The following is a 19,411-nucleotide window of genomic DNA, read 5'->3' on the forward strand; positions in this document are numbered from 1 at the left end:
TCTTGCCTGGCTGGCATGGCTCAGTGGTTGAGTATCAACCCAAGAAATAAGAGATTCAGTTCCTGGACAAAGCACATGCCCCAATTGCAGCCTCGGTCCCCAACATGGAGCGCGCAGGAGGCAGCCAATCTCGATGTTTCTCTCTCGTCGAAGTTTCTTTCTCTCTATCTCTCTCCCTTCCTCTCTCTCTCTAAAATCAATAAAAACATATTTTTAAAAAATAAGTTATGATCTTAAAGATCTTAAAACAAGGTCTGAACAGCAATAGCCAGGCCAGGACTGAAATTCAGGTCTCTGGAACTGCCAAGCAACTGCTTCTTCTACTATACCAACACTGCACAAACTTTTCCACCAAAGGACACCTTAATAAAAAAGAAGGAATTCTAACATAAGGGAGGAGTGCAAATTTGCTAGCTATTAACAAAGGAAATTTTTAAGTCTTGTGTTTCATCATGAAAACTTTCCATGTCATGACATTATTCATACATGTTTGTTTTAATGTGAAATAATACTTTTCCCAAAAAAATCATAAAGTAAAATTGACATTTCAGAAAGATGTATTTTATTTTTTTCTGCCAAATATCGCCAGGGATATGCAATTTGAGAAACATAGCCCAATACACCCCATTGTTTAGCTCAGAAAGTAAGGACCACAGAAATAAAGTGCTACAGTATAACCATCCTAAAATGTAAATAAAGTAAAACACACACACACACACAATTTCTGCTGAAACCGGTATGGCTCAGTGGATAGAGTGTCAGCCTGCGGACTGGAAGGTCCCAAGTTCGATTCCGGTCAACGGAATGGTTGCGGGCGTGGTTGCGGGCTCATCCCGAGTGGCAAGTGTGCAAGAGGCAGCTGATTGATGTTTCTTCCTCCTTGATGTTTCTGACTCTCTATCCCTCTCTCTTTCTCTCTGTGAAAAATCAAATATATTTTTTAAACCCACAATTTCTTAGAAAAGATTACTAGATGTAGCATAATATTTGGTTTTGGATATGGCTATGTAAAAAAAATATTGGATAGTGAGAGTATCAGTGCTTCTGTAACTCCAAAAGGAAATGGGGGCCCTAACCAGAGAGCATGAAGATTCTGAGCTACTTGCTATATGTATCCCAACAGCAGATAATACAGCAGTCTTTATTTAGATTCTGCTCAGTAAGAAATTGTCTGATTTTAGTCTGATATCCCAAATAGGTTTTCCTGCTGGTAAGGATAATTGACCAGAAATAACTCAACTGTTCCAGTCCATTTGGGACTTACATTCCTCAAAGTAAATTAGTATGACAACATTCTGACTTATATGAAAATCTCTTGTGAATTTGGTTATGAAATCATCATTCCTGATACATTAATATATTCAAATTTCAGAAACTGCAAAGCTAAGGAGCAATGATATCACCAAACTATAGTCCCTTAATAAAACACCTAATCTTGATTATGCTACATACATTCCACCTTTATTTTTTTAAATATATTTTATTGATTTTTTTACAGAGAGGAAGGGAGAAGGATAGAGAGTTAGAAACATTGATCAGCTGCCTCCTGCAAACCCCCTGCTGGGGATGTGCTCACAACCAAGGTACATGCCCTTGACCGGAATCGAACCTGGGAACTTCAGTCCGCAGGCCAATTTTACTGAGCCAAACCAGTTAGGGCAATATATTCCACCTCTAGAAGTTATCAAAACAAATTATGCAGTTCCCAGAAGTATTAGCAAATCAATCATGCTTCATTAAAGTTGCAACCTTAACTATAAAGCACTGCCCAAACAACTTCTCCATGTATAACCTAACGTAGTTAATATAGATATCTAGATATGAGACCAGTACTTCACCCCAGTGGCATCCACAGGGGATGAGCCAGAGGCAGCCAGGGACCTCCCAACTTTCAAATTAACTTAAAAGAAGGCTTAATGTGATCCTTTTGAAAAAAATTATACATGCTGTTCTGACCAATCAAATCTAGTAAGCAAGTCTATAATGTTTGTCTTCCAAAATTTATTTTACATTCAAAAAACCACGTGCAATAGTTGAGTATCTTATAGGAAAAAGAAAAATATACCATGTGTCAGGCTATCCTCTTTCTGAATGTAAAAATGAATCACATACCTCTACCAGCACATCAGCCAGTTCAGCATGAACTTTAGTTTGTAGAGATGTTCTAGCCACTTCTAAGAGGATGTCTCTTTTCATCTCTTTTTTAACTGTAATTTCGTCCAAAACTTCAAGTGCTTTTTTCTTTGCTTCTTCAAATCCTTCAGCTATTATTCTAGGGTGCAAGCCCTATTGAAACAACATAAAACTATAAATTATAAAGTAAATCATCCAAAAAGTAACCATCCTTTCCTAGTAATAGGTATGTCTGCAAAAAGTAATAGTACATCAATGCCACTAAATATAACTGTACGTACATAATTTATAGAAGTAATTTTTCAGTGCTTCATATTTAAAACAATCTCAAACTTACAGAAAAATTCTAAGTCCAGTACAAAAATAAACTAAGAAAGTCCTTTTTATTTCTGAAACTATGACACACTGATATCATATGGTCTTTCTGAATGGGCACAAAAGAAGTCCATTTAATGCAGAGAAAAAGAATCAGCACTGGCTTAGAGAGAAGTGGCAGACAGACACCACCCTCATTAAATGTTCAAAGTTAATACCCACAGTCATGGGACAAATAGACATCATGTGCCTCATGATATGATGCATTAAGAACACTACAGCACTTTTATGGCATTCCTGCCGAAAGTTTATAACCTGAGTCTAATTTTAGGAAACAGTCAAATCCAAATTGAGAGACTTTCTACAAAATAAATGGCCTGTACTCTAAAAGTAATACTGTCATAAAACACAAATGACGGCTCAGGAACTCTTTCAGCTTAAAGGAGACTAAAGAGACATGACAGCTGAATGTTATGCATGAACCAAGATTTTCTTCTGCTATAAAGGACATTATTGGGATAAGTGATGAAATTTGAACAAAATCTGTATCAATTTGTCAGTGTTAATATTAATTTCCTGGTTTGATCACTATACTGGATTATATAAGAGTATTCTGTTTTAAGAAATATTTAGATGGTCATATCTCCAACTTATTCTTATACCATTCGAAAAAATATATGTACCTTATTACATAGTAGAGGCCCAGTGCACAAAATTTGTACACAGGGGAAGGCGGTCCCCTCAGCCCAGCCTGCACCCTCTCCAATCTGGGACATCCCTCTCACAATCTGGGACTGCAGGCTCCTAATTGCTCCCTTGTCTGTCTGCCTGATTGCCCCTAACTGCCCTCCCTGCCAGCCTGATCACCCCTTACCGCCTCTGCCTACCATATTGATCACCTCTAACTACCTCCTCCCGCTGGCCTGGTTGCCCTCAACTTCCCCCCCCCCCAGCCTGGTTGCCCCCAACTCCCTCCCTCCTTGCTGGCTCAGTTGCCTCTCACTGCCCCCTCTGCCAATCTGCTCACCCCTCGCTGATCTCCCTGCCAACCTGCAAGTCAGTCTTTTGTTCATCCCTCGCTAACCCCCCTGCTGGCCTGGTCACCCCGCGCAGCCTGCTGCTCAGTTGTTTGGTCATTCCTCACTAACCTCAATGCCGGCCTTGTCACCCCATGCAGCCTACTGTTCGGTTGTTACTGTGAGGGCATTGTGACCAATTTGTATATTACCCTTTTATTAGTATAGATATAAACACACAAATATACATTTTTTTCTTTTAATCTGAGAAAGACAAGTGTCATTCTTTGAAACATTCTTGCAACTTTTCTACAGAGCTGACATTGTATTAAAATATTTTTTTAAAAACAGTATTTTTTTTTTTTAAAGTAATACACAAACTTACTGAAGCTGGAACTGGATCTAATTTATCCCCTCCTCCACTCCTTTACATCAGTCCTATAACAATTTCTAAAAGTTGCCACTTCTTGAGCATTTGAGCCAGGCACTATTCTAAAGAGCTTTACATATATTATTTAATTTAGTCCTCTGGACACTATGAAGTGGGAGTTGTTATTATTCCTGTTTCACAGATGAGGAAATTGAGGCTTAAAAAATATTGTAATTTGCCTTAGCAAGCCTGACTCCAGAAGCTGTTAATAACCATTTTCAAAAAATCTTTCCTGTCTAGGACCTTACAGTCATTGCTGGTGAGAATATAAACTGCTATGGCCACAATGGGAAGCAATATGAAGATCTACCATATGACCCAGCAATCCCTGTTCTGGGTATCTACCAAAAATTTTTTTGAAAACATTTATTCATAAAGATATATGTACCCCTATGTTCATTGCAACATTATTCACAGTAGCCAAGACATGAAATAGCCTAAGTGTCCTTTAATAGATAATCAGATAGAGAAGATGTGGTATAAAAAAATTTTTCATAAATAAATAAAAAGATGTGGTACATATATGTAAAATGGAATACTACTTAGCCATAAGAAAGGATAAAATACTGCCATTTGCAACAACATGGATGGATCTTGAGAGTATCAGGTTAAACAAAATAAGTCAGACAGAAAAGGACAAGAATCATCTGATTTCACTCAGATGTGTCTTATAAAACAGAAATCAACAAATAAAACAAAACAAACTCATAAACACAAACAACAGTATGGTGGCTACCAGAGGAAAAAGGGTGGGGAGAAGATGGAGAGAGTAAAGAGGTGCCAAATACATGGTCACAGAAGGAGACTAGACTTTGGGTGGTGAGTACACAATGCAATACACAGATGCCATATTACAAAATTGTATACTTGACACATTATTAACCAATGTCACCCCGATAAATTTCATTTAAAAAATATTTTCCCCAGTTATTTTTTAAACCACAATTTGATTTCAACTTTATTGGTGGTGTATTTTTTTCTTAGGCATTAGTCGTGGGTACATGGCTAATTTTGTACCTTTTTAAATCTCTTAAATTTTCCATTTAAAAAAAAGATATATAATTCCAATAAAAGGCATTTTTTTGGGGGGGAGTTCATTATTCTTTTCATTTATAATTGTCCAATAATATCTTCATAGACATTTTTTGCCCAGCTATTGTGGCTTACTAGTTGAGCATCAACCCATGAATCAGGAGCTCATGGTCTGATTCTGGTCAGGGCACATGCCCAGGTTGTGGGCTCCATCCCCACTAGGGGGCGTGCAGGAGGCAGCCAACAATGATTCTCATTGATGTTTCCATCCCTCCCTGAAATCAATTTTTAAAATTTAATAAAATTAAACCAGTTTACTAGTGTAAAAACAAACCCAAGTTTCCATTCAAAATAAAGTACCACATGGTTGTGAATTCTATGAAATTATAATACCTCGGAAATGTAACGGTCAGCTTGTTTAAGTAACTCCCCAATAATTAGAACATTTGAAGTAGTACCATCTCCTGTAATGTCATCCTGGGCTGTTGCTACTTTCGCTATCAAGGAAGCTGTTGGGTGTTGAATTTGCTGGAAAAAGCAAGCAACAGATTTAAAGAGAGAGAGAATAAAGAAATAAATAGTCTATCAAAAACAAGATAACCTAAGGATCAATAGTAAAATCAAGAAATGAAATAAGGATGAAGGCTTGGGAAAGGGATGGAAGTAGGAAGGGGGGGGGTGGTCAATGAGGGGAAAAAAGAAGACATCTGTAATGCTTTAAACAATATTTTTAAAGACATGAAATAAGCGTCATTCTACAAGTTCACACATTTTAATAAATGTCAAAATCGAGAGTTAAAAGTTGAGAACTAATGAGATTTGAACATTTTATAAGAGTCTTTGCTGCAGAATGCAATGACATTTCCAAAATTAGGTTAAATCCTTCAATTTTGAAGATATATTTACTAAAATTGCAAAGGACTTTTTACTTTTCCATGATTACAAAGAACACAATGTGGTGCCTTTAAAAGATTCAACTAATTTGGATGCATTCCTAAGCTGTTACTTAGACTATACACTGAGATTTGAAAACAGCCAAAAAAACATTTTTATTGAGGTTTAATCCAACAAGTATACCTCATGATTGGGATATTTAGCTGCCAGCCTTTGTTTAAAGATATACAAATTGTATTATGCGCTCAGTTAAGGCTTATTAAGGTTTATTAAACTCAGCAGCGTCGGCTCACCATCTCATGAAGCAGCACATTGCCATCTTTGGTGAGTTTGATATCACCTGCACCGGAAACAAGCCTGTTCAGAAAACAGTGATGTTATTAACTTCGTATGGCAAGAGTCAAGCAAGACATAGTGCTTGCCACTCCACCATCATTAGTATAGGGAGCCAGGCTTGGAAAACTTCCATCATCCGGAGAGATACACAGTAAGTGCCCCATTTGCAGCCCACAGAATCACTTTCCCCCAGATGGACTGCCATGGCGATTTCACTCCAAATGGACAATTTACAAGTTCGAGGATTAAATGCAGTTGGTGAGTTATGACAGTGGTTTGGTCCAGAAGAGTACCTGCAAGTCTACCAGCCACACATTTATGAATTTCCTGCAGGTTTGTTTTGGTGAAATGTTACCATTCATTCTGTCATTCTACAACGTAAAAGCCTCTCAAAGTACTCCCTTTAGTATTCACATATATCTGAATTTGAATCTACTCTCCATTTATCTTTCTATGAGGCAGGATGACTCAATTTACTGATCAAAAATCCTTCAGACCAGCTGGGGTGGCTCAGTGGCTGAGGGTGGACCTATGAACCAGCAGGTCATGGTTCGATTCCCAGTCAAGGCACATGTCAGAGGTGGTGGGCTCCATCCCCAGTAGGGGGCGAGCAGGAGGCAGCCAATCAATGATTCTCTCATCATTGATATTTCTCTTTCCCTCGCCCTTCTTCTCTGAAATCAATAGAAATATATATATTTTAAAATCCTTCAGTGATGTTCATGTTCTCTATCATTTTCAAGGTAAAATCCATACTATTCAGCAATGACATAGCTGACCCTTTTCAATCTGGTTTTATCTATTTAAAATGTTTCATCTACAAAATGAAATCTTGTGGGAAAATCTTATGGTTCCCTTAATACATCATGTATGTTTTTGTTTCTCTTGGATTTACACCAATTGATTTTCTTGTTCCAGAAGTTGCTCTATCTAAAAGACCTTTGCTCACTTCTCCAGCTGGTGAATTCTAATGCATCTTTCAAGACTCTGATAAAAAATAATCCATTGAGTATTTCCCTTCCCCATTATTCCTTTCCTCGGTATTATCACATATGACTAAAAATACAATGCATGGCACATATATATAATATTATATAGAATATACAGTCATTTCTAACAAATCCCTTTAAAAACTAAAACTTTATCTTGGTCATCTCTGTGTTCTCAGCATCCCATTTAGTTCATAATAAACATCCTCTTTTACTGTTAATTTATTTTGCTCATTCCTGTGGCTGTATCGCTCCTCTTACACCTCTTACTGTTAATTTAATTTGCTCAATCCTGCCAAAAACCAGTTTGGCTCAGTGGATAGAGTGTCGACCTGCAGACTGAAAGGTCCCAGGTTCAATTCCTGTCAAGGGCATGTACCTTGGTTGCAGGCACATCCCCAGTGGGAGGTGTGCAAGAGGCAGCTGGTCGATATTTCTCTCTTATCGATGTTTCTAGCTCTCTATCCCTCTCCCTTTCTCTCTGTAAAAAAATCAATAAAATATATATTTTTTAAATTGGCTCAATCCTGAGGCTGTATCTCTCCTTACATCTTTTTGCCCGCCCCAGTCTCTTTCCTTCACTGTCCTAAATAATGGTGCTAAATAAACACATGCTGAATGGATTAACAGATACGAAGAACCCTAGGCACAGAGCATCCAAGTAACTTGCCAAAGGCCTCACGGAAGGGAAACTTGGAATTGAACCCATACCTGTCAGGCTCCGAAGCCGGGGCCGCCCCAAAGCACCCTGCCAACCACCACCAAAACCATGGGCATCCAGGCATCCAGTCTTAAGGAGCAGGGGAGTCAGAGGGCTTACGTTTCCTATGAAAAACTGGACTTTGAAACTGCGTATGACCCTTAACGAAAAGTTGGTGGGGCAGGAAGGGGCTGGATAGGGAATCACAGCTTCACTCGTGGGGCCTTTTCCTTGGGGGAGTTTTTTTCCTCCTCCCCGCACTGGGCTAGACATGACCTCGGGGCAGGAATGAGAATGAGGGAAGCCCCAGGCCCACAAGTGTGTGTCCACAGTGACAGCGAACACACCCCGGGCGCCCTAACCGCCACTCCAACCGCCGCCTCACATTTTCATGGTGCCCTTGGGACCCAAGTTGGTCCTCAGCACATCCTGCAGCCCTCGGGCAGCGCATATATTGACCGCCAAGGCCGCCTGGGCCCGCGCCACCTCCGCCTTGGCGTTTAAGGTCTTTATGGCAGCCATGGCCGAACGGTTGTGGGACCACCGGACCGGCCCAAACAGCCGGAACCGAGATTCTGATGTGAAACCCAGCACCAGGTCCCACGCTCAGGAGCTTCCGCCAATCCTCGCCCCGGTGCGGAAGTGACGTCATCGCGCATCGCCAAGGCGGAAGTCGGGCTCGCCTCGGGGTCGGGGCGCAAAGATGGCGTCCTCCGCTTCGGCTCGGCCTGCGGCCGGGAAGCGAGTGGTGAGCCAGGATGAACTGCGGCGGCTGATGAAGGAGAAGCAGCGCCTGAGCACCAACAGGAAGCGCATAGAGTCTCCGTTTGCGAAGTACAACCGCCTGGGGCAGCTGAGCTGCGTCCTGTGCAACACGCCGGTGAAGAGCGAGCTCCTGTGGCAGACGCACGTCCTGGGGAAGCAGCACCGGGAGAGAGTGGCCGAGCTGAAGGGCGCGAAGGAGGCCCCCCCGGGGCCGTCCGCCAGCGCGGCGCCCCCGTCTGCCAAGAGGAAGGCTCCGGACCCCGACAGCCACGACGCCAAAAGGCCGAAGGCCCCGCAGGTGCCCCAGGCGCAGCCCTCCACGTCCGCTTTGCGCACCGGCGCCGACAAAGCGGGAAAGGAGTCCGCGAGAGCGACCCCCGGTAAGGCCTCGGCACTCGGGTTACTCCCTGATTATGCAGAGGAGGAGGAAGAGGAGGAGAAGGAGGAGGAGGAGAAGGGAGGAGAAAAGCCAGAGGGGGACGCCAGCACGCAGCCGCCCGACACGCAGGGCAACAAGGAACACTCACTCTCCTCCTCGCTGGAGGCAACAGGTAGTGGGCTGCCCAGAGACTTCTCGACTGCAGATCCTCCCAAGGCCCCTTTAATTCCTCACTCGGGGTCCATTGAGAAAGCAGAGATACATGAGAAAATAGTGGAGAGGAGGGAGAACACTGCGGAAGCGTTACCGGAAGGTTTTTTTGACGACCCCGAGATAGACGCAAGGGTGCGCAAGGTTGATGCCCCCAAGGATCAGATGGACAAAGAGTGGGACGAGTTTCAAAAAGCCATGAGACAGGTCAACACCATCTCCGAAGCCATCGTGGCTGAAGAGGACGAGGAGGGGCGGTTGGACCGGCAGATTGGGGAGATCGACGAGCAGATAGAGTGTTACCGTCGGGTGGAAAAACTGCGGAATCGCCAGGATGAGATAAAACACAAGCTTAAAGAGATCCTGACAATAAAAGAGCTGCAGAAAAAGGAAGAGGAGAATGTTGACAGCGACGATGATGGAGAACTGCAGGATTTGTTGTCTCAGGATTGGAGGGTCAAAGGGGCTTTGTTATAGGATTGCAAGGACCTGATATTTCTAATACCTATAAAAAGTGCTGTCTCTCCCTATACCGGTTACTCCATCCGGGGGGGTTTGATAACCTGACGAGGTTGTTGCAGTACAATACGAGCCTGTGAAAATAGCACTTTGGAAAATTGGTGTAAACTATTTTTGAGGTAAAGTTTGCAAGTGTCTCAGTGTTACATGTTAAAATGCCAACATTTTCACATATTTACGGATTTAAATGGATAAGCGGGTTGGAGAATCTGTAAGCTGTAAATATTGTACACATAGTTAAATATATATTTACTTAATTCTGTTTTGAAATTTACAAGTGAATAGAAGTAGAACCAACAGACAAGCTTTTTGATGAATACCAAGTGTATTGGGGACACCCCCCTCCCTCCCAGTTCAAACTCAAGAGGGTGGGAGAGCTTTGCGTTGTTTTTAAGAACACTATGCATAGATTCATAAGTCATTCACAGCTAAACAATTCTCTGTATTGTTTCTGTTTCAAACACATGCTGTAGGAGAACATGGTGAAAATATATGCCAAATATGACCAGCCTCCTTAACCCAAAGTTTGTCTCGAGTATACCAATGATTTTTGGATGTAGGTGCACATGAAGGTCGCCTATGAAGCTTGCTTATTTATTTATTTATTTATTTATTTATTTATTTATTTATTTTCAGGGAGGAAGGGAGAGAGAAACATCACTGATGAAAATCAATGAATGACACCTGCATGCCCCCCACTGATGATTGAGCCTGCAACCCAGGCATGCGCCCTTGACTGGAATTGAACCCCTTCAAAATGAGTAGTAATAATAACCAAGGTTTATATAGTTCTTACAATACAGGTGAGGCAGGATTCTAAGTGCTTTACATGAACTCAGTCTAGTTTCCCTAAAGCCCATGTATTGTGGAAGAGAGGAACCGATAGGAGGTTTGAAAAAGCTTTGAATGCTAGATGAAAGAATTCTTCCTGTAGGCAATGGGAAAAGTGAAAGTTTTTGAGCAAAAAATCATACCCACTAAAAACTTACGGAAGATGACTCTAGTTGCAGTATATACACTATAATATTTATAATAGGGAATCTATATTCTGTGTAGAATGGAATGAGCATAAATAGAGGGAAAGGTAGTTAGTAAACTACTTCCAAACTAGATTTTTAAAGTATAGTAGATTGATTAAGTATGGATTGAGAGAAAAGGAATAGATTTGAAGGAATTTCACAGGAAGAGCTAACATTTCAGTGTCTAGAAATGGGAAGAAAAACGAGAGATAAAGATAGAATTGAAAGATTTGGGGGTTTTTTTTAGTGTTTATGCCTAAAGTTATTTAACACTTAATGAGAATATTCATTACCTTATTGCTTTTGGTAGAAAGTCTGCTTTCTTGAGCTGTCAGCTGATTGGTGATAGCAACTTCAGTTTGATAACATAGAATGGGCATGCCTGCCTCAACTGTATGAAAGAAACCAGTTTTCTATCATTGTTTATTATTTCAAAAGATGAGAAGGTACAAAGATGGGCTTGAATGGTTGGTCCAGTTCTGTGTTGGCTAAGAGGCGAGGCTAATGATCTAGAGCACTGTCCATTTAAAAATATAATGCAAGATAAATATTTTTTAACTTTTTTAGTAATTACATGAAAAAAAGAAATGCAAAATTATTTTTCATAAATTGAATCCAAGTATATCCAAAATACTGTTTCAACATGTAATCAATATTTAAATGCTAGTGAAATATTTTACAATGTGGGGGTTCTACATTTCTGAAATTTGGATGTGTGTAACGCATCTCAGTTTAGACTGGCCACATTTCAAGTACACACTAGCCCTATGTAATGGCTACATAGTACACACTAGCGCTATGTAACTAGTGGAGATTTAAAGAGAAAGGTGTACTGGTGGAGCATTTGCTAGTGTGCTCAGTGTTTAGAGCGTTGGCCCATGCACAGAAAGGTTTCAGATCAATTCCCAGTCAAGGGCATGTACCCGGATTGCAGGTTTGATCCCTGGCCCCAATCAGAGCACATGCAGGAGGCAACCATCAATGTGTGTCTCTCACATCAATGTTTCTCTTTCTCTTCCCCCATCCCTTCCACTCTCTATAAATCAATAGAAAGATATCCTTGGGTGAGGGTTAAAAAAAAAAAACGGGTATATAGGTTGGAAAACTAAATATGCTCAGAGGTAGTGGGCAGAACAATTTGCAGTAGTGTTCATTCCTGACAATGGGAGTTATTGAAAAGGTAGATTGTCAACCATTGTGGAGGCCCTCAACTGCCATGCTATAAAGAGTTGGAACTTTCTCTAAGTTAACAATTGAGTATTTTTTTTAATCGCTTTATATATAAAGAGAAAGATTTTTTTCCCCAGAGAGCGAGAGAAACATCAATGATAAGAATCATTGATCGGCCGCCTCCTGCACACCCCCTACTAAGGATCGAGTTCATAATTATGGGCATGTGCCCTTGACTGGAATCGAACCCAGGTCCCTCTAGTCTGCAGGCTGACATTCTATTCACTGAGCCAAACCAGCTAAGGCAACAATTGAGTATTGAGGTTGTTGAGTTCTCAGTTATTAACACAGTTAAAGAAAAGCTTAAGCACTGCCAGGTATGTTACCACACACGTAAGCCCTATGGAGTTTTTAGGAAGTCCAAAAAAGCTCTCAAAATCTGTTCCTAGTGCATGAGCAATAGGGCTCTGACCAAAATCAAGTGAATCCTTGTTAGATCTGATAGCCATATAAACAGCTACACACATTGGGGAGGTGCTTTATACCTCTTTGAATTGTGTCAAATAGGTTTTGGCATTAGACTGAATACCACCAATGTTCCCAAATTGTGAGAATTAGTCCCAAGATTCCTTCCAGTCCCTTGTTCTCTTTTTAGAGAACCCCATAATTTAGCCAACAATACATTAGAATTATTATAAATGCTACAAAGGTAATCCTCTCACCCACTTACCAGTTTAATACTTGGAGAACAAAGATGCTGATTTCCTAACTAGCCTTCAAATGTACATTTGCCCTTAATGTACAAAATGCTTTCATTTAATGATGGGAAGTAATGACTACTTTTTACAAGCCAGGGAACAAAATAAGAGGCTGTGGAATTGAAATTGCATGAAAAAGAATATAATTTAGACCTAAAACCTTTAATAGTAACAATTCCTAGATTAGTATGGAGTAACAGGAAGAACAAGAAAATTGGCAAGAGAAAATAAGACACAATTTCAGGTTCCCATTCTAGCTTTTCATGGCTAGTGATCTTGGGGAAAGTCATCTCTCTGAACCTTAGCTTGCTTCATTGTAAAATGATACCTCACAGGGTGTGGGTGAGAATCAAATGACATGTAAAAGAATAGTAAAAAGAAAAGAAAAAAAAAGTAAAAAAGACCAACTTGACTCTTGAAAGTCAGAACCAGAAAGAGGTTTAAAAAATATATATTTTATTGCATTCAGAGAAGAAGGGAAGGAAAAGGGGAATAGAGAGAGGAAAAACTTTTTTAAAAATATTTTTTATTGATTTCTTACAGAGAGGAAGGGGGAAAGAGAGTTAAAAACATTGATGTGTGAGAGAAACATCGATCAGCTGCCTCTTGCACCCCCCACACTGGGGATGTGCCCGCAACCTAGGTACATGCCCTTGACCGGAATCGAATCTGGGACCTTTCAGTCCACAGGCCAACGCTCTATCCACTGAGCCAAACCGATTTCGGCAGAGAAAAACTTTTCAATGATGAGAATCGGTGATTAACTGCCTTCTGCATGCCCCCCAACCCAGAATGGAAGCACTACCTCCTAGTTCATAGATCAAGACTCAACCACTGAGCCATGCTGGCCAGGGATTAGAGCAGATGGTTTTGTTGATATTTAACTCTTAAATCCTTAATCTTCCAAAGAGTCAAGTGGCATCTCACCTTTTAAAGGTTTTTTAAAGTTGCCTGGCTAAAGACAGAGATGGCCTAAGTACTGTTACTTTTGCTTGCAAGGTTTGCCCAGGAAAGTGACAGCTTTCTCAGTGTAATTATGAATAGTGTCCCCTTTCACTCTCAATAGTATTCCTTTTTGGAGAGGAGAACGGGAGAGACGAGATTCACCTAAAAGTTAGATATCAAAGAGAGAAAAACAACATTGGAAAGCCTTAATGGATGTAGTACATTTCCTATTTATGATGCACCAATGGGCTAGATACTTGGCTGGATGTTGTATGGGGGTATTTGAGTAAATATATGGGTAGGAGTGGTGGGTAGAAAGATAACCTAGGATTTCTTTTTAATACTAAGATCTAGTAGCCTGTATGATACCAGGAATTTAGAAACTTTAAATTTGAATAGGGAGAAAGAAAAATCCCAAAACTACATCCTATTTTCGATCTACCTTTCCTCCCTCGATGATCTCCATCCACACCCAAGAGTTTAAATATCACCTTAAAGTGACGACTCACAATTTATAGCCCCAGCTTTGACCTTATTCCCAGGAGTCATCCTTCATTCTCTTAGTCCCCAAAGCTACTGCATGAGTTAAGTCCTGGCTGCTCTACCTCTAAATATGTCTGGAATCTGTCCACTCCTTTCTGTTTCCACTGGTCCCAGCCACCCCACCAACATCTCTTACATCAACTGACTATTTCCCCCTCCCCAGCCATAGTCTGTTACCAACAAAGTAGAGTGATCTTTTTTAAATTTAGGTCAGTCAGTCGGTCACTTAAAACCATTATATTCTCCCATCACACTGGGGGACAGGAATCATGGTCCTTAAGCCTACTTGGCGCTCAGCGATCACTAATCCAAATGTCTACTGCTTATGAACTAATGACCACACTCCCATTAAAGGGGGGTAGGAAGGGAAAGGCGAGCATAACTGATCTATGTTGAAACTATCATTCAGGAATAGTGGCCTGGGTGATCAGGTTGGTTTTTGGGTGTGTTTTGTGTTTGTTTCTTATTTTCAAGAACAACTGTAAGTCAAGATTGCTTTTGTTTTCAGTGAAATCTCAAACACGAGGTGGGCTGAATGTGAAGGTCCCCACTTTGTACCTATCTTCTAACTTCATCTGCTACGCTCTTCCCCTTGATTCTCACTAGCTAACTTTCTCCTCAAACATGCCATTTCAGGACCTGGGCCTGTGGTTCCCTCTGCTTGGAACCTGATTCCAAATAGAATGGCAGTCTTCTCATCATTCACTTCTCAGCCCTAAGATGACATAAACGCCCTCTTCCCGAACCTCCCATCACTCACATTATCCTATGAATTCATTAACTTAACACCATCTTAAATTAGCTTATTCATTTGTAATAAATTGTGTTCCTCCCCCACCAACCAGCATGTAAACTCTCTACAGGGCAGGGAGCTCACATGTCTTGTTCACAACTTAAAATAATGCCAGGCACATAATAAATAGAGCTCAATAAATATCTGTGGGATGAATAATACCCTCAGAGCAGAAAGTTGCTTGGGGAAGTGGTAAAAAGACCAACCTGACTCTTGGAAATCAGAAGCAGGACAAAAGTCCATTGAACAGCTTAAAGGACTTAGAAGTCTTTTCCTGGCACATGAAGCCCTGACCTGTTCCGAGGGAAGCAGCATAGAGCATACACAACAGGCCCTGGGGATAATGGGCCGCCTCTGCATCCAGCAGCTAATAAGAATTCCTCATGGCACCAAACGAGCAAAGAGGGATGTCCACATGTCCGCGGGGGCTAGTGGGCAGTTCTGATTGCCTAGAGGCCTCTTCAGTGGAGAAGAGAAGGACTAAAGCGAATCAGTGGCAGAGTGAGATCAGAGTCAGCAAGTACACATTGCCTCCCAGCTGCTCTCAGTCCTCAGTCCCCTTCTCTGCCATCACCATTTTGTTTGGCTCGTTTTGCCTGTCACTTGGCAGTCAAAGCTACTTTGGAGCCAGTCACTGCACTCAGCCATCCTTCAGTGAAAGCACTGCCAGTCTGTAGGAGGGAAGGGGTTCCAACTGGCTGCTCGTCCACTTTACTAACAGCATTTGGCAGGCTACAAGCACACTAGGGAGCCAGCGGTCACCTTTAGGGGAGTTCAGAGGACCACACTGATTGGGTGGTTGATGATGGTGCTATTGTTTTTATTATGTGTGTGGGTGTGGGTGTGCGTATGGTCTGTTAACTCTGCCAAGAGTGATTATAATTGAATATCAACCAAGGTTGGCAGATTATTAATAATAGTTACCACTTACTGGATTCCTACATGTGCCTGGCAGTTTGCTAGGGCTTGACATACACCCTCTCTGGTCCTCACAACCAACTTGTATATAATATCTTCATTTTACAGATGGGGAAACATGCTCAGAAGTGAAGGAACTTGCTCAAGGCAACAATTCCAAAGTCCCTACTATTACCCTCATCATTATTTAACATGACATATTATATTTTCAAATCTCAACACCTCCAGAGTAAGTAAAACAATCACCTCTTACGTTGCAGGAGGAGGAACACATAAGGCCAAAAGTGATAAAGAATCGTAAATTTATTAGGTCATCTAGAGACCTAATGGTGCCAGTACCCGAGGATGGGGAGTCAGGTTTTAAAGGACTCTGGGCAGGCTTTTTCTGGGCAGAGAATTCTCTGGGCTTCTCTCTGGGCTGGTCCAGATCGGGGAGGGGAGTTAAGAGGTGGAGATAATGGTCTTAGGTCAAGTGGAATGTGGTCTATGGTAAGCAAAAGGGAATGCTGGTTGTGATGTAGTCAAAAGGTCAGTTCCCAGGGTTATCGATCCAATTACTTGATCAGAGGTAACAGTCTCCATTTTAGACATTTTTTTGAAGGTCACTCAGCAAATTCATTGCCAAAGTAGGACAAAGATGTAATTTGATTCCCAGTCCAATAGTCTCTCTACTATTTAATAATAAAATGTAGGAAATGGGAGCAGATTCCCCAAAATAGCAAGAATTAAAATTAAGTTGATGCCAAGTTTAAAGGTGCTGTTCAGAGACTTTAGCTGAGTTAGAACTCTCTGCCCTGCCCTCCCCTGTTTCACCAGCAATAAATTTGACTCCCAGTAGTCTCCAATGGAAGCAAGAATAATGACTTCATTTCCCAGACATCCCAACTGGGAAACAACAGTTACACCGTGCCCTGTGTTCCACCACTTTTTAACTCCATGCCTTTGGGTAAGTCACTTCACCTTTCATCTCAAGTACAAAACAGGGAGAGTAATAGTTTCTACCTTCTGGGACTACTGAGAGGATTAAATGAGTTAAATGCATGTAAGTGCTTTTATTTTTTAAAATATATTTTCATTGATTTCAGAGAGGAAGCGAGAGGGAGAAAGAGAGAAATATCAATGATGAGAATCATTGATCAACTGCCTCCTGCTCGTCCCCTACTGGGGATGGAGCCCACAACCTCTGGCACAGGCCCTGACCTGGAATCAAACCTTGACCTCCTGGTTCACAGGTCGACACTCAACCACTGAGCCACACCCACCAGGCATTTTATAGCCTTTTTTAACAAACCAGTAACCTAGTAAGTAAACTATTTTTCTGAGTTCTGTGAGCTTCTCTAGCAAATTAATCAAACCCATCAAGGGTGTTGGGGGAAGCTCACCTGAAGTGAATGGATACTCTTGTGTAACTGAGCCCTTCACCTGTGGAGTCTGACACTGACATCAGGCAGATAGTGTCAGAATTGAATTAAACAGCAGGCCACTCAGCTTGTCACAGAATTGCCTGGTGTAGGAAACCCGTATCTGGTGTCAGAAGTTAAGTAGTATTCAGAGAGTGTTGTATGTAATGGAAATGGAAATGAGTTTCTTCCTTTATAATCACAAAGACCAAGACTGGAACTGAAGCAGGAAGGGGGGTGGGCACATTGGGCTGCACAGCTGGAAGGCTTCAGTAGGAGGGCCCCGAGGAGAGAAAAGGGTAACGGCTCGCCTGGTGTAAAGGAAATGGTGTGAGGAAACCAGAGGAAGGAGTGTGCAACCTGATCTCCAACCTCTGCCACCACTTCAGAGCTAGAAAGCCAACTGTCACCAGTGATACCTAGCAACCGGCCCAGAGTCCAGTGGAAGAGACAGAACTGAAGTTTGCTTCAAATAGGCACATCTCTGTAAAATACACCTGCCCCTTGAAAGCTATTAACCTGCTTCCTAAATATAACCACCAGAACTTCACACCAGAAAACCCAACCTAGAAATTCAGGGGAAATGGTAGCAACGTTGCCTCTCTCACTCCATTCCTGTGACCTCAGCCCTGCACTGGAGGCCCCTGTCCCTGGGACATAGCAGCTACTTCTCTCTTCAGCTTCTTCTTTCACCTTCGGTAAAAGCCAACATCTCGCCCTAACCGGTTTGGCTCAGTGGATAGAGCATTGGCCTGCAAACTGAAAGGTCCCAGGTTCGATTCTAGTCAAGAGCACGTACCGTATTTTTCGGACCATAAGACGCACCAGTTTTTAGAGAAGGGAAATGAAGAAAAAAAGATTCTGAAACAAATAGTGTCCTAAAATATTTTATGTGCATTAAAACCCAACATCACAGTCATAAACACATGTAATCAACCCTGTAAAGTAAACAGCAGCATTTAGAACCATTTTAGAGCCGGGCAAGCACACAGAGACCACACAGAGCCAGGCAAGTAAAAAAACTTTTTTTTTAAAGTATATGTGTAGGCTATATTTAGACCATAAGACGCAGGGACTTTTTCCCCCCACTTCTGGGGGGAAAAAAGTGCGTCTTATGGTCCGAAAAATACGCCTTGGTTGCGGGCACATCCCCAGTAGGGGGTGTGCAGGAGCCAGTTGATCAATGTTTCTAATTCTCTATCCCTCTCCCTTCCCCCCTGTAAAAAAATCAATAAAATATGTATTTTTTTTTAAAAAGCAACATCTTTACAGTGGTTTATAAGACCCTACAGAATCTATCTTGGGATACCCTGCTGACCTCTTCCTCTCCAGCTCTTCTCAACCAACACTCCTGCTGCTCCAGCCACACCCACCTCCTTGCTAGCTCCCAACATGAGACACATCCTGGCCTTTACTTGCTGCCCCCTCCACCCGGGAGCTCTCTCCTTCATTCTTTCCAGTTTCTACTCAATTGCCACTGCATTTGAAAAAAAGGTAAACATAAAATTGAAATTAATTCTAATAACAGATTTTTATTTAACCCGATATATCCGAAATAATCACTTCAACATATAGTCAACATAAATACGTTATTAGATATTCTGAAGTCTTTTTTGGTTTGGTAACACATCTTTGGAATCGGTGTGTACTTTACACTTACAGCACATCTCAATTCAGACCAGTCACATTTCAGGAGCTCCAGAGCCACAGATGCTAGTGATGACAGCATTGGACAGCACAGCGCTAGGGAAAAAGAGGGTTATGGGGATCTTCAAAACAACACTTAAGGGCAGTAATAAGACTATGTACATGATCACTCAACTGCCAGAATGAGGACCTAAACCTCCAGTGACCTTCTAACCCCAAAGACTTTGTTCATTCTGGGACACAATAGAGACTACCTCACTTCAAACAATGGGATCTCGTGGCTGGCCTCAACCAGCTAAACTTAAAATCTCCAAAACAAAACTCATCCTCTCACCATGAGTGCCTCCTACTCCCTTCTCATCTCATTTCAGTTGATGGCACCATTATCTACCTACTCACTCAAGTCATCCTCTTTCATCTTTAGGTTAATGAGTACTTTGTCCAGAAGGTAATTTAAAATCTAAATGTTTATCAAAAAATGCTCCTTTCTCTCCACCCCA

General features: G+C 41.6%; 2 protein-coding genes across 8 annotated transcripts in view; one reads left to right on the top strand and one right to left on the bottom strand.

Annotated features, from left to right (window-relative positions):
* CCT6B (chaperonin containing TCP1 subunit 6B) overlaps window positions 1-19,411 on the bottom strand; it is a 34,588-nt gene that overhangs the window by 14,214 nt on the left and 963 nt on the right. For 4 of the 7 annotated variants that reach the window (XR_004990249.2, XM_045586146.1, XM_036450693.2 and 1 more), the window contains exons 1-4: window positions 8,231-8,502; window positions 6,114-6,177; window positions 5,320-5,454; window positions 2,113-2,286 (exon numbers count right to left, since the gene is read on the bottom strand). Coding sequence is in view for 6 of the 7 variants with exons in the window: in XM_045586146.1 (XP_045442102.1) it covers window positions 2,113-2,286; window positions 5,320-5,454; window positions 6,114-6,177; window positions 8,231-8,367 (510 nt within the window). In the remaining variant the exon portion in view is untranslated. Of the gene's footprint in view, window positions 1-2,112; window positions 2,287-5,319; window positions 5,455-6,113; window positions 6,178-8,230; window positions 8,503-18,924; window positions 19,008-19,411 lie in introns of those variants that run through there. The other 3 variants (XM_045586147.1, XM_045586148.1, XM_036450690.2) reach the window with 2 other exon arrangements.
* On the top strand, window positions 8,505-10,931 carry ZNF830 (zinc finger protein 830). Its single transcript, XM_036450696.2, has one exon. It carries the CDS (start codon window positions 8,549-8,551, stop codon window positions 9,674-9,676), a length of 1,128 nt encoding a protein of 375 aa, XP_036306589.1. The 5' UTR covers window positions 8,505-8,548; the 3' UTR covers window positions 9,677-10,931.

This window comes from Pipistrellus kuhlii, unplaced genomic scaffold (genome assembly GCF_014108245.1).
Source record: "Pipistrellus kuhlii isolate mPipKuh1 unplaced genomic scaffold, mPipKuh1.p scaffold_m20_p_22, whole genome shotgun sequence".
In the NCBI taxonomy this organism is placed as follows: domain Eukaryota; kingdom Metazoa; phylum Chordata; class Mammalia; order Chiroptera; family Vespertilionidae; genus Pipistrellus; species Pipistrellus kuhlii.